Source organism: Pygocentrus nattereri, chromosome 2 (assembly GCF_015220715.1).
Source record: "Pygocentrus nattereri isolate fPygNat1 chromosome 2, fPygNat1.pri, whole genome shotgun sequence".
Taxonomy (NCBI): domain Eukaryota; kingdom Metazoa; phylum Chordata; class Actinopteri; order Characiformes; family Serrasalmidae; genus Pygocentrus; species Pygocentrus nattereri.
Window position 1 is genome coordinate 17,095,992 of NC_051212.1, and position 15,774 is coordinate 17,111,765.

Below are 15,774 nucleotides of genomic sequence, written 5' to 3' on the forward strand. Positions count from 1 at the left end.
TGTTCAGTCAGTCAGTCATTACGGGGACAGTATGGAGTTCAGGTCTCTCTCTGTGATACTCTGTGAGTAAATGTTCTCTATGTCTTCAGTAGAGTGAGAGCTGCTGTATGAAGAGACTAATATTGAATCTGAGTGTGTAAGTGATGAAGTTGTGTGTGATGAGGTGATTGTGTGTATTTCAGTCAGCAGTCAGAGTGGAACACTACAGTTTCTGTTCTGTATGTTTATCACTGTAACTGTTTTGTGAATGCGTCTGTTTAATGAACTGAACTACAGAAGATATACAGTACAGCGAGTACTGAGTGTGAATGAGAAGAAAAAACATGCTTGTGATGGCTGAGTCTGAGCGTGCTGGCTGTTTATAGCGTTATTTAAATATTTGTATAATAAATACAAATAAATGAATATTACAAACTGTGCATGGAATCAGTGTTGTTTAGTCCTCTGAGTCCTCTGTGCTGTAAAAGTGTGGTTTTGGTCTGGTGCACCAAAACACTGCAATTATGTCGTAGAAATGAGGTCATTCAGCTTCAGATCAGCAGTTAAAATTTCATGTTAACCACATCACACTTTCACACAGTAAATACATCTATATGCATCCTGTTTGTGTAAGAAAAAGTATTTATTGTTTTATTGTATTTGGTTTAAAAATGACTCTCATAATAACTGTCTTTTTATGTTTAGTATGTGTGAAGTTTTTTGCTTGCATTCATTTTCATAAAGAAAGGAATGATTTTAGTGTTAACATCACTCTCAGTTCTCGGTTTCTCTTCCCTTTTTTAGTGTTGAGTTCCCTCGTCCAGAATTTGCATGCACAAGGTGATTTATACATAATGATAATAATAATAATAATAATAATAATAATAGATTTATGCGAGCTAAAAAGCTTAATAATGGACTGTCAGACAGAACTGGCCTTCTGTGCAGTAATTTGCGTGTGTTTGTTGTTCGTTTATTACAGCACATTATTTTAAACCAGTTCTGACTGTGTGGCCTGATTGGCCACAGATATTCAGTGGAGAGACCATCACACTCAGATGTTCTTTTCCAAAACCCAGTGTGACTCATTGGACATTCTACTGGTACAGAGAGAGCACTAGACTTCACCGCTCAGATGACAACCTTTACATTTTAAAACATATCAAAGTGGATCAGAGTTCAAAATACTACTGTTATATTTCTAATAAACAGAGTCAAAGAGAATCTTATTGGAGTAACGCAGTGACTCTCACGGTAACAGGTACATGTCTAATTTTTACACCTGTAACATGCCCTGTAAAATATAATTATTAGTAAGAGTATTTATTAATAGATCTGAAATTCCCAGAGCAGTGTGTGTTTGGCAGTTTTACAGTAATACTTGTGATGTAATTGTACAGAGAGACCAAAAGCTTCACTGACCCTGGTGCCTACTGGACAGATGTTTAGTGGAGAGAATGTGACTCTTAGATGTGACATACAAGGACACACAGGCACTGAGTGGAGATACAGCTGGTATAAAGATGGTGACAGTAACCGTCCAGTTCATTCCTCTGATGTGAAAAGGGAATATTCCTTCAGCGTTGTAGAGTTTGACAGTGGTAAATACACCTGTAGAGGAGAGAGGAGGAGTGACTCTCAGAGGTCAGAGATCAGTGATGCTGTTATACTGATTGTATCAGGTGAGTGTATTAATCCATTATTTATACAACTAGTCATTACATTTAGCAGCATATCACTAAATTCAGTGTAGATATTTAAGCTATAAAAGGACACAAGGGTTCTAAATAGCTGGAAAATTCACTGTTCTACATCTCTTCTCACAGCTTTACCCAGAGCTACACTGACTGTAGACCCCAGATGGAGCCCTGTGTTCACTGGAGAGTCAGTGACTCTGAAGTGTGAGATACAGTCTCACAGTAACTGGAGATATCAGTGGTATAAAGGCAGCAGCGGAACTGCAGTCAGTCAGTCTCAGATAAACACCTTCACCATCAGATCAGCAGCAGATCAGGATCAGGATCAGTTCTGGTGTAGAGGAGAGAGAAATTACAGACCCTCATCATCACAGTACAGTAACCGAGTGAATCTTTCTGTTGAAGGTGAGTAATTACTGTGGTAAAACAGTGTGAGAACTCTACAAAATATTGGCACATAAAACAATGTCATTTAAAGGGAGTACATTTTTTTCTATTATATAATGTTTTTTTTAACTTGTTTTTCAAAGCACTCTGAGTGCAAATGTAAATGTCAGTGTTATATTGTTTATTTTCAAAGAAGTCTGACTTAGAAAAGTTACCTTATTCTAAATTACATTTGGTACAAATCAAGGACATAAAGTTATTCTGATAATTGTGTTACTAGCTATGATGCGAAATCAGGGCTTTCAAGTAGCCTGTTTTAACATAGTTTTACTCCAAGGATTTTGAGAAGGTATTTCTTTGTAACATTGAATGTAAAGATTTAAGTTATGTACAGTGAGAGATAAATACATTATTCTGGTTTTCTGTTGCCTCTTTTGGTAAGCAAATTTGACTCATGTTAGCTTAAGATGAGAATAAAGAGTAACAATTTGAGTCTCAGATTACCTCCAATATAGCTTTACTTGGCAGTAAACTCAAACTTGTTTAATGGTCTGAAATGTGTGCTTCATCTCCAACAGCAGAAACACCTAAACCTGAACTCACATCAAGCCATAAAGGAGCTGCACTGATAGGAAATCCAGTGGTTCTGTACTGTAAGCTGGATCAGTCTGCTGGATGGAAGTTTTACTGGTCCAAACACACACAGAGCCCTGAGAATGAGACCAAGACTGAAACACACTCCTACACCATCAGCTCAGTCAGTGTCTCTGATGGAGGACAGTACTGGTGCAGAGCTGAGAGAGGAACCCCAGTCTACTACACTCACTACAGTGATGCTCTCTGGATAAACGTCACTGGTGAGTGAAAGAATTTACAGTCTATAAATACTGCAGAGAAATTAAAGAATCTCTCTCTCTCTTTCCCTCTCTCTTTATTTGAAAACTTTAGGCCTGCTAATTTCTTTCTTTAAGCTTTTGTCTTCGTTAAGCTTTTGTGTGTGATGTTTTGTGTGTCTGTGAAAACATTTTGACCTGTAATGTTTCCTTTATATGTTCCTATAATCATGTAACAAAAACTTGTAGTTAGTTTTCCAAAACAATTGACCAGAAATCTGCATGAAAAACACTGGCAGACCTTGCTTGAAACAGAGTTCAGCTACAGTAAATAATGTACTGTTGGAGGACCTTTGGGACCTCAGGCTGCTTTGCAAACCAGGTCTTGAGGCTCAGGAGCTCAGAACTGTGTGACGTCTCTTGCCACGAGAGGAAGTCCCAAAACCGTGCAAGAAAACAGAAATACAGAAAGAACTTGCCCATCCATGCTATGCTAAAAGCTGCTCTAGCCACTCGGCTTTACAATCTCTTCTCCTCACCAATATCTGCTCTCTCAGCAACTGACCACCTCAGACTTCCACATGTTGTCATTTATCTAGCCAGGCAAATAGCACACTTTGCCCAGAGGATAGTAAGACTGGCTGTGGTGGGTTGTGTGTTTCAAGCAAAGCCCACAGACATATTCAGGCCAACAGAGACACATGTCTCATGTGGCAGGGAATTGAGGCCATCACTGACTACAAAGTGACATCACATGTCTGTGATGGTGATGCCTTGCTACTAGTTGCACTGAGTGACTTCTACACATGGTTTGAAGAACAGAACAACCAGTCAGCGAGGTTGTGAATTTGACCTGGCTGATACTTATATCTGGCTGGGTAATCAGGGGATGTCCTGACCAGCTTGCTGATGTCAAGACAAGCTTCTTCAACATTTCTCTGAGCCACACAGAATTCAAAATTACTACCATCACCACTATAAGTAAAAAGCCCCCCTACCTGGGGTTAGAACATCAACCCCAACATTAGGAATCCTGCATAAATCTATAATCTATGAGATTTAACAAAATGTATAATTTTTTATGCAATGTAATTAAAATAGTATTAATTTATGTTATAAAGACCTTTATTTTAATGAGCTATAAAAGTAAAATAAATGATTGAATTACCTGTCAAATACATTGTCCTCTGCAAATTCCCACAATCATATATTGTACAATTGTCACGATTGGCCCCTCCCACTCCTCCATGTGCTTTTTTGTTTAGGTCTAGTCCACATGCTTTCTTTGTTTTGATTCCTTCCCAGTCCAGCCCCCTTGTTTTCTGACTCCGCCCCTGATTGTTACCACTTGTGTTTTCCACCTGTATCCTGTTTTCTGTCATTATCCTTGTTTGTATTTAAACCCTGTGTTTGCCCCTTGTCTTTGCTGGTCTTTGTATTGGTTGATGTATGTTTACTCCTGTGGTGTTTTGTGTATTCTGGCCTCCGTGGTGTTTCTAGTCTGTGTTTATTTCTCGTCATGTCTGCCCCTCCATTTCTCCGTGTTGGCTCGTTGAAACTGGACTGTAAAGACCATGACCCTTGATTTGCCCTAATAAATCTCGCTTTTCTCAGCACGTGCGTCTGCCTCATCACTCGTTACAACAATGTAACATGCATTTACAGCATTTGGCAGACGTTCTTATCCAGAGCACTTACAGTTTGATCATTTTTACACAGGTAGGTGAAGGTAGTGTTAGGTGTCTTGCCCAAGGACTCTTATTGGTATATTGGTATTGGTATATACTACCCTCATTAGGCTAAATGCAATGAAATCCTCAAATGTTCCAACATCTAGTGTAGAGCCTACACAGATGAGTAAAGGCGATTACTGCAGCAAACATCTTCTAAACTCTCTTTTAATACCCTTTATTTCAGAAAGAACGTGGAATGAGCATGTGTCTATAAATATGTTCTCTTTCGAGTGGCACTTAGTTGTCAAATATGGTGTTAAACCCTTTCCTATGTTCAAAGTAACTGTGCATTGTATCTATAACAAGATAATTACACATCTAAATGGTCATTCCTGCGTCTAAGGTGTTTCTCCTCCAGTCTCTCTGATGGTCAGTCCCGGCGGAACTCAACACTTTATTACTGACTCTCTCTCACTGAACTGTGAGGGACAGAGTCACTCTGCTGGATGGAGAGTGAGACGATACACACACAGTGAGAAGGTGTCAGATTGTTCATCAGGCTGGGGATCAGTAACAAGATCTACATGCAACATCAGCTCCCTCAGCACATCCCACACTGGAGTGTACTGGTGTGAGTCTGAATCTGGAGAGAGCAGCAATCCTGTCAACATCACAGTGACCAGTGAGTCTACATGAAGTGTTTATTCTTATTAAGAGAAATTCTCCATCATATAATTTATAATAGGATGGGCTAGATGTAGAAATGTCAGCAGTAACAGTGAGACATCACACAAAATGCTCACAGTGGTAAATAAGAGCTATTCTTACCATGGGGGTGATAAGTGGGCCAATGTCTTTTAACACTGCAGTATTTTCACTGCTGTACTGGACAAGAGCCAATCAGAATCTACATATAAAGAATTGGCTGCCATAAGAAACTAAACCAAAGAAAAAAGACAACCTAAATACTCAGAAACAGAGCTGTGAATTTTAAGGGCAGAAGTGCTGACATGTACTAGTAAATTCTTTGATAAAGATGCTTTTAAATTTCAATAGTAAAAAAAATTATAAAATGATAAAAATGCTATAAAATAAAATGAACAAAGTAATGTTTTAAAACTCCACTTTTTATCTGGAGGAATTGTATTTTAATATGTACATTTCCCAATTAAACAATTCAAAAATAAAATTTATTATTACATTTAATCAATACAAGTAATCCATCCATCCATCTATCTATGGATGGATAGATACAAGTAATCAACATGCTGAAATTCTGATTACTATGGCACATACTTTTAGGTTTTATTTCTTATTTTTCTTGAACACAGAAATTCTAAGTACACATGTGAAAATTAAATTTTAACTACTAATTACTTCATTCTTGATATCAGGAATTTGATTTGCACATATGAAAAGTAAATATGAAAGAAACTATAAAAAATTCTTCCAAAAAACTATATATATTTTGTTTTGTGCTGAAATGTCATTTCCACATAGGTAAATAGTAAATTTGTAAAATCCATTGGAAATACCATTTAAAAGCTAAACCTACTCACAATAAAATCAGAACCTCAACATGTTAAATGACTCACTTATTTGGATTCCAACTTCCAAACCACCCTTACACACATGAGGAGGACTGACGCAGGAGGAACTGCCCCGTTTTAAATACAGTGCAGGTAAATCTGTCAGTCTGAAAGCAAGCCTTTTTTTTTCCTCCTCTGTTCTCCAACAGCTGCAGTTAGAAGGTTAGTCATGCTGGTCCATTCAAAGAGATCAGAGTATGTTTTTAAATGCACTGGTTAATCAGAAATCACCTTATCAGAAAAACTATCATCAGAGTAGTTAAATTTAAAGTGTTTTTTTTTGTATGAATAAAGGAAACATGCCAGTAATCCTCATTTACCGCCATGCTCAACGCCATGCTATTTATTTTTAACATCATTGTAAATTTTCCACTGCATTTTAAGAATCTGAACCTGTGAACCTCCAGCGCAGAAAACAGTGTTTAAGATCTAAAGCTTCAGTGGTTTATATCAGTAGGAAACTTCTTTAGTTATAGGATAATATGAGCACAGCAACTGTACTGCACTGTTGATTGATTTTCTCATAAGCTGAATCAGATCTGTTAGAGCAGGTAAAGCACTGAATGAAGCTGTACAGTGACTACAGTGTAAGATTTGAGTCACCGCAACACCCGAGCTCATTAATGAGGTTATAATCTTTGTTCAAGTAGATTATTAACAGTAACACCAGGTGTGGAGTTACATAAAACACTACGTGGGTCTTTACTTTTCCACAGATTCAACATTTTTATTATTATTCATTTCCAGACGGTGATGTAATTCTGGACAGTCCTGTTCATCCTGTGACTGAGGGAGATCCTCTGACTCTGCGCTGTTTATATCATGACCCAAAGCCCTCAAACCTCACAGCTGAGTTCTATAAGAATGGATCACTCCTCCAGACTCAGACTACAGGAGAGATGACCATCCGCACTGTCTCAAAGTCAGATGAAGGTCTCTACCACTGTAAACACCCAGAGAAAGGAGAGTCTCCACAGAGCTGGATCTCAGTCAGAGGTGAGATAGAACATTTTATTTATTTGTTATTAAACCAGTCAAGTAATAGGATTAAAAATTAATACATTTAAATTAATGTTGAAAATTAATACATTTTGAAAATTGTTTCTGTGTAAATGCCTACACGTTCAGCTGCTGAATCTGCTGTTGGTCTGGTTGGAGCGGTTGTAGGAGTTAGTTTTGCTGTGCTGTTCATCATCTTACTGACACTGCTGTGGTGCTACAGAATCAAAAAAGGTCTGATTACTCACCCAGATAGTTAATGATAATGTTATTAAAACGTATAAATTACAGAGCAATAAGCTAATTTACACTATTTTACATTATTATTCTGTTTCTTGTATTTCCATCTTGATGGTGAATCTTTCTGCAGGACACAAGCTGCACACAAACCAGATGTCAGAGCAGAAACAGAGAGAGTCAGGAGCTGAGGACACCCAATTAGGACACGCAGCAGTGCAGGCTGGTCAGACAAGGAGTTAATGAATATTTTCCTCATTAATAATTCAGCTGTAACATATGTACTTATTATGGCTGCATGAAATGGAAAAGAATATTAGTATCATCCTGTTGCCGCATATTATGGTTCCAATATATTATTCTAATATACAACATAATTAAGTTTTGTTAGATTATATGAACAAATTGATTCATCAACTAAAGAAATACTCTTCTGGGACTGAAATTGCTCAGAGTAAAAATACGATTCATTATACATTTGCATATCACAGCATTAGGCTACATTCACTTAAGGCTTTTCCAAACTCTTTTCACAGTAAAAAAAGGGAAATAAATAGAACGTAATTCCTGCCTTTTTGGAGGTTCATCGGTTCCATTAAATCCATCAACTTTGCTTTATTTATTTATTTATTTACTTTTTGGAGCTTTTGTTGCTTTTTTGATATTCTATGTCAAGTAAGCTACAGCTGTGCCAGTTGTTTTATCCTGGCATGGCTGTCTTTGCAGAGAGATGTGAACTGTATTCACAGCAGTGGTTCCCACCCCTCCCTTTCACCCATCATTGCTCTCTAGCATCTCAACACAGAGCCACATTTCACACTTACAGAGAGAACAGAGTCCCACACAGAGAGAAAAAGTGTGGTAACATCTGATAACAGATCAGAGTTACATTGGAAAGATATTTAAATTGGTTGTATTATTTAAAAAAAAATATTCAAATTGATTTCCATTCTGCCGGAGGAACGGCCACCAGGGGGCCTGCAGAAAGAGCATAAATGAGTAAAAACATTTGTGCATCATGTATAAAGCAATAAACAAAGCTTTTTCAAGTTCAGATTGCAGTAGTCTTCATGTTCACAAACAGCCGAAACCAGCTTGTCCTTGGTTGGTCAGCTTTGATGCCATACAGCAATTTTTTGGGGTGCATGGGCTCATGAGAAAAAAGGCCAGCATGAATATAATTTAAGCTTAATTCAATTTACAGCATATTGCAAAAACTTTTAATAAAGAGAGTTTAATAATGGTTCATAGGAAAACAATTTTAGTATTGTATTTTTGCACTAACTGCATTGTGTATAAGCTGATGCTGCAGACAAGGTCAGTGATGTTATTTACTCACCGATGATGAAGAAGAACAAGAACTTCAAGGGCAAAGGTGTATGCCTATTGGATATTTGTAATACTTTAGTAACTCATGTAGCATCAGATATACCAAATCAGCAGATCAGAATGTGTCTACAGTACATGCGATCATCTATTACCACTAAGTGTGTGCATTTGTTTAATGGTATCCAATGTTTAATTATCAGGGGAAGATATTCCAGAATGGGATTCACAGAGTGAATGCATTTATTCAAATCTACATTCAGGCAAAGCCACAGGTATGTGCCTCTATCTCTTTATATCAAGGGTTCCCAATGAACTCAACAGTGGGTGCATTTTTTTTGCATTCTCTTATCAACCACACATGATTTAACTTGCTAAACAATAAGGGCCTAATTGGCTGTGTCAGGTGTGTAGAGTAAGGAAACAACAAAAAATTGCAGACAGAGAGTCGACTGGACTTCTCTGGATCTACCCAGCAGATACAATTTAATCCCCATCACTCTGCTAACAGAGAAGATATTACTTTGTGAATGACAGCTGTCATAGAATCAGAGTGGCTAGAAAATGTGCACTGTGGGATGACCGAAGGGTAATGCGGTGGTAACATCTGCATTTTTTAATGTTTTTTACTACTACAGATGTTGGCGCTGGATCCATGGAAATTATTTATGCTGAAGTTGAAGTGAAAATGAAGAAGAACTCAAAGACAAAACACGGTAGAGCAACATTTTTCTGATGTATCACCTAGTTTATGCTTTCATAGACCACACAATGCTGTGAAATTATGTTGAAAAAATAAAAGGCAAGCATTATAAGACATCAAAACATTATACATATTAAGTACAAAGAGTCTTAGATAGAATATACTTTTATAATTATTAAGCTTTTAATCTCACTTTGCTTTTATGTTTAATTTTGCTCTTATGTTTGAAAAGCACTTTGAATTTGCCTTGACTATTAGCCATAAACACATTCAGTCGGGCTATCTTTGTATTTTGTGCCCTCATTTTACATCATGTGATTCATCCTGTTCTTGGAGTTGTCTCCAATGCACTTCCCTGCTTAAATGTGTGATATAACATTGAAATTTAGTGAGTATGTCTGTACTGACCACCTTTTCACCAAATACTTAAAGTATTTTATAATGTTTATAATCAGTTTGACTTTTTTTCTTCTTTTTCTCAGTTTGATACCTGAAACCTGTCAGTCATTTCAGTTTAATTTAGTTAATAATGAGTCTTGATAGCATCATTTAACCCAAAACAATTTCACAGGACTTTGGAAATTGTACCCCACACTTATTTAGTTCATATCTATAGAATCTGTTTGGCAATTCAATGTTTTGTTTGATAATAGTTTAACTACGTCAAACTGTTGTTACTCAAATAATGATCTAGTACTTGAGTGTGTAACTAACACTTATCCAATTAATACTTTGAACTGAGGGACTTTAAAAGAATTTATATTCTTGTACTTGTTTATGTTCTTGTACTTATCATGAAGCATTTATTGATTTTGATGAGTTGATCTTTCTGGAAGCTAATTCTGGGTATCTTGGTTATTTCTAGAGAAGGTCTGTGTGAGTGCTGACACTGTGTATTCAGAGCTGAAGCAGAACAGAGAAACAAAAGGCAAGATCAACACTACAGCATGACAAAGGCTGGCTTTAACTCTCTAAAACTGATCATCTGATCACCACTATGTAAAAATAAAGTATCTTTGCATGCATAGCATATTCTAAATGAAGTAATCTTTTAAAGGTCTGTGAAGAGTGACCACAAAAGCTGAATGCTTCTGAAGATGTGAGAGGAGGAAACACAGAAGCTGGCCATACGTGTATTTATTCGACCAGACCACAGAAAGACTGAACAGAGGTTTTACTTTCTCTTTCTGCTGGGTTTTGGTTTGTCTACAGGGTAGACATAATATTTAAATCACATGCCATGAGGAGAAGCAGATACAACGAAAAATGCATCAGCCAGCAAGTCTGAGGCTTTCATTGCCTCATTTCAAGACACTGGAGTGGACTTTGAAGTAATGCAAAAAGCTAAGCAATGCTTCCCTAATCAGATCACAAGTTCAGCCGCCAGCATTAAAGAAGCTGAGATGACCCTCACTCAGCCTTCACTTTTATGTTCAACTTCACTTTTATGTTTGAAAAGCATGTTGATGTACCCCTGTGCATGAAGTGTGCTTTATTAATAAACTTGGCCTGCATATGACCTTATCATTTAAGAGCATTGATCACTGAATTTACTGTGTAAGCTTCAGTAGTTGTGACAGTAAACAAAGTAAACCACATTAATGTATTCATGTCTCATGTTTTATGGATGGTGTCAGTCGTGTGATTCACAAAGTGTATTTACAGTAGTATGCAAAACACCTCTGGTGAAAAAATATGTTTTATTGATTTCCTAAAAAAATTACTAAATTATTTATTTCTATGTTCGCTTGCTTGTTCGTCTGTTTAACATACTGCAAAATGCATAAAAGGTACTCTAAATTTGAAATTCGAGTCTGTATCTCAGCAAACGTGATAGAACAGTGTTTTGATCAGACTAAGCTCATACTGTACGTCCAGTAGAGCAGACACAGAGAATGCCACGAGCTGTGCAGACTTTTCTCACAATTTCACAGAGACACTTCTTCCGCAGCTCACCAAAACATCCCAAAAATGACCTGGATTTTTTATCTTTCCAGCCAATAATTTTCACTATTTATCCTTTTAAATAAAATAGACACACACACACATTCACAGATTATTCATCTTTAGCATCATTTATACACACACGTCTTCAGCACAGCGAGAGCTGCTGTATGACTGTGTTTCACAATACAGTTTTTTCTCTTTTGTATGTTCAGCTTTATCACTGTAATTATTATGTGAATGTGTCTTTTAATGGTCTGAACTAGAGAGAGTTCTGTGTGGGAACGAAAAGAACATCAGCTCGTTATTGTTGAATCTTATCGTGCTGGCTGCTGGAGGTTTATAAGATTGTTTGAACGTTTAAACCATAAAATGTTCAGTCGTGCCACTAAAGAGATGATCCGTGTCAGCGATGTGGGTTAACGGTGTTGTTTCAGTCCTCTGATGTGCTGCAAAACCAGGCTTTGACCTGGTGCACCAGAACACAGTTATCATGTAGTAGAAATGAGGTCATTCAGCTTCAGATCAGGAAACTTCATGTGGACCACATCCATGAGCTGCCTGTTTGTGTAAGGGAAAGCTTTGTGTTTTGCTGTGATTGCGTTACAAATAATGTTTCATGAAGTAAAAAAATGTCCCCCATAAAAGTTCTTTTATTTTTAGTATTTACGAAATGTGCTGCTCTCTGTTTGTTCTTGAAGAAACAAACAATTTCAGTGGAAATTACGTTTCTCTGTTTCTCTTTCCTTTCCTCAGTGTTGATTTTACTCATCCGCAGTGAGCATGCTCAAGGTGATTTGCATGTAGTAAACTGTATATGTGTGTGCATATTTGATAAACATGGGAGCTGAAAGGATTTATTATGGATTGTCAGTCAAAGTTGTGTTGATCTGTGATAAGTGTGTGTCTGTTTGATTTTTACAGTGTGGAATAACTCAGTCCTTAAGAGAGAAAATCACACTGGCATGAGAGAGTGTAACTGACTGGACATACTGGTACAGAGATAACACTGTACTTGACCGCTCTGATACAGTAAGATGTAATGAAAACAATTACATCTTAAGAGGCATAAAAGTGGATTAGATTTCAAATTACCATTGCTATGGCCCTAAAAATGAGGTCAATGATACTCTTTTTGTAGTAATACAATAACTTTTCTTCACTCCTGTAAAATACACTGTATAATCAGTAACTGTAGTCTTTTAAAAAAGATCTCAAAATGCACTGATTTGCAGTTAAGTGCATTTAATGAAACAATGCTACTCACATATTATAATGCACAAATATGAAACACTAATATTTATATGACTATTTAAAGGGATTACTTTTTAACAAACACTATTCAGATAAAAAAAAACATTACCATATATTTTATTACCATACCACATGGTTTCATATTACCATTATGTTTTATTTTTAAAAATGTTTAATGTATATCTTTTTCTATTTTTTGTAAAAAAAAAAAAATTGCATTGAACCTAATGGCCTGAACTGTGTTTCATCTGGAGAACAGGAGAAAAACTTGAACTCACATCAGGTCGTAAAGAAGCTGCGCTGTGTGTAAAACTTCAGTCCAACAGACACAGAGCCCTGAGAATGAGATCAAGACTGAAACACACTCCTACACCGTCAACTCAGTCAGTGTCTCTGACGGAGGACAGTACTGGTGCAGAGCTGGGAGAGGAAACCCCGGTCTACTACACTCACTACAGCGATAGACTCTAAATAAATGTTACAGATGAAAGAAACAATTATTTATATTCTTCTACAGATGGTGCTGTGATTCTTCAGAGTCCTGTCCATCCTGCGACTGAAGAAGATCCACTGATTCTACACTGTTTATATCACCACTTAAAGCCCTCAAACCTCTCAGCTCAGTTCTATTAAGATGGATTATTCCTCCAGACTCAGACTACAGGAGAGATGACCATCCGTACTGTCTCAAAGTCAGATGAAGGTCTCTACCACTGTAAACACCCAGAGAGAGGAGAGTCACCACAGAGCTGGATCTCAGTCAGAGTTGAGAAAAATGAATTAATGTATTTGTTATAAAAACCACTGTAATAATAAGATTCATTTTTTTCAAACATTTTTTAAAGTTGTTTCTGTGTAAATGATTTCTACACGACCAACTGCTGAATCTGCTCCTGATCTGGTTGGAGCGGTTGTGGGAGTGAGTTTTGCTGTGTTGTTCATCGTCTTACTGATACTGCTGTGGCTCTACGGAACCAGAAAAGGTCTCATTCAGATAATTGATGTATAATTAACACATTTATAAAATACAGAGCATTAAACTTGTTTAAACTATTTTACATTATTACATTACATGTTTTCTTTTATCTTTGTCTTGATGGTAAATCTCTGTCTCCCCCTTCAGGAAGCAATCAGAGCACCAACCAGACAAACAGGGAGTCAGGAGCTGAGGCCTCTCAGTCTGGACATGCACCCAGAGGTGTAAATAGTACTGAAAATCCCTACTTAAGTACACATGCTGTTACTGTGATTATTTATGCAAGTACAAAGAGAAGTAAATAAATAAATAAATTACTCATGTAAGAGTAAATAAGTAGTTTGTTGAAAAAGTACTTAAGTTACTTAGTTATTTTTTTATATTTCTGCTGTCACAACCTGAACATATTTCTGAGCTACTCGGCTACATCTGCACAGAAAAGCACTAAAACAAAAGTTCTGAGAGCTGAGACTGATCACAGTTCCCTCTGCTAGAGCACATCTACAGACCTTTCTGTGAACTGTGTAAGAAACCAGGTTTACATTAAACTTTCATGGTTAGACGGTTATATAAGACTTCCTAGTTTATCTGTTTACAGTAAAGTATTTCAGAATCCCTGAAAGACTGTACAGAGGATATTACTCTTTAAATAAGTTCATTTAAGAGAAAAAAAAATCAGTGAAAATTATGAGTAGAATTATAAGGAGGTTAATTAATTATGTAATTTTATTTAGAGTCCTGCTGCACATCAGCTCTCTGGACTCTAGCTGATGTTAATAGGTGTGAACCTCTACAGACAGTAAACCCATTCACAAACTTCAAACTGTATGTTTTCACTGATATCTGTTCAGAACATTTACACCACTAGAATCAACAGTAACATCAAAGTTTTTTCTACAGTCACACCGAAAGATCATCTGAATATTATGGCTCACTGTTTAAACTCTGTTTGAATGTGTAATGCCAGGGAACCAGGAGGCGGACGCATACGCGGAGATAAGCGACTTTTATTACGGGCAATCCAAGTTTCAATAATCAATATTGAGCGTAGGATGGACAGACATAACTAAGAACACCAATCAATATCAAACAGGCTTACAAGCAAACCAACATCCCACACAACAAACATCTAATGACAAACATATCAAAGACCAGCACTAGACTAAGGCAAACACATGGCTTATATAACAGAGGCAAGATGAGGGACAGGTGGGAAACAGGTGGTAATAATCAGGGGTGGAGTCAGACAACAAAGGGGCTGGACTGAACCAAAACAAACACACATGGGAGATCAAAAGTAAACAAAGCACATGGAGGAGTGGGAGGAGCCAATCGGCTCTGAGGGCTCCTTATTAATGTGAGATGAGCTCTAATTTGTTTGTGTACAGCAGACGTACAAACTTAATACACCACACACAGTCTGATCAGATCAGGCCAGTTAGCTTAAACAACCACAGTGTGACAGAATCACTGTGCAGAGTTTATGAAGAGCCTGTATTAGACTAGAATTCTTGTCTCACAGCCATAAACAACCGTTTATCTCTAAAAGAGCAGCCAAAGTAGGCTGCAGAAATGGGTAAACTGTAGGCTGTGGGCAACACTTGTTAACTAAAGCAGCTGTAATAAAAATATACGCAACATATTTCAAGTTTAATAAATATTAGCATCATGAAAGAAAGAAGAAAACCATAAACATGGTACCTGTTTAGCTCAGATCAGCTAACGCTCCCTCAGGCTGGAGTTGAATTGTGAGAGTGGATCTCAGCAGGTTTTTGTGTTTGGCCACTGATAATAACATTGTTTTCTTTAGTTCTTGTGAAAATTAACACAGATGACCGTTTGGATGTTGGTCTGTTCCTCATGTGTGCTGGTTCAGTTCTCTTCTGTCCTTCTCCACTAAACTGCACATCTCTGTACTGTTTTTCCTGCCAGAAATGCTGTTTTTTGATTGTTGAATCTATTAAATGTAACTGCTCTTTGTTCCTATATGTTTCTTAGCTGATATTCTGACTCTGTAACATTATGAAATTTAAACGAGTGAAGTAAAAGAATTTCAGTAAGAATTTACTCAAGTAAAAGTATTATGTTTAGTTCTACTCCAAAAATTACTGTTACAGGAAACGCTGTACTCAATTACAGTAACAAGAATAAATGTAATTCTTTACTTACACCTCTGC

At 37.0% G+C, this 15,774-nt stretch overlaps 1 protein-coding gene across 4 annotated transcripts; it reads left to right on the forward strand.

The window, feature by feature from the left end:
• On the forward strand, window positions 1-11,021 carry LOC108413932 (basement membrane-specific heparan sulfate proteoglycan core protein-like). 4 transcript variants are annotated; one of them, XM_037535044.1, is made up of 14 exons: window positions 1-62; window positions 784-819; window positions 962-1,240; window positions 1,380-1,661; window positions 1,806-2,081; window positions 2,642-2,920; window positions 4,973-5,251; window positions 6,906-7,154; window positions 7,287-7,391; window positions 7,528-7,632; window positions 8,924-8,995; window positions 9,359-9,436; window positions 10,289-10,351; window positions 10,481-11,021. In XM_037535044.1, the coding sequence occupies exons 1-14, from the start codon at window positions 32-34 to the stop codon at window positions 10,486-10,488; spliced, it is 2,142 nt and encodes a 713-aa protein (XP_037390941.1). In that variant the 5' UTR covers window positions 1-31; the 3' UTR covers window positions 10,489-11,021. The 4 variants fall into 4 exon arrangements, with proteins under 4 accessions (XP_037390941.1, XP_037390948.1, XP_037390944.1 ...); XM_037535051.1 differs by having other exon boundaries at window positions 10,294-10,351; XM_037535047.1 differs by having other exon boundaries at window positions 7,528-7,620.
• The last annotated feature ends 4,753 nt before the right edge of the window (window positions 11,022-15,774 follow it).

What these genes read in the sequence shown, in the direction of transcription:
- LOC108413932 (XM_037535044.1), top strand. Translation starts at nt 32, where the DNA reads ATGGAGTTCAGGTCTCTCTCTGTGATACTCT. An exon ending in AGTGACTCTCACGGTAACAG is followed by an intron (nt 1,241 to 1,379) that starts GTACATGTCTAA and finishes GTAATTGTACAG; the next exon opens with AGAGACCAAAAGCTTCACTG. An exon ending in GAACTCAAAGACAAAACACG is followed by an intron (nt 9,437 to 10,288) that starts GTAGAGCAACAT and finishes GGTTATTTCTAG; the next exon opens with AGAAGGTCTGTGTGAGTGCT.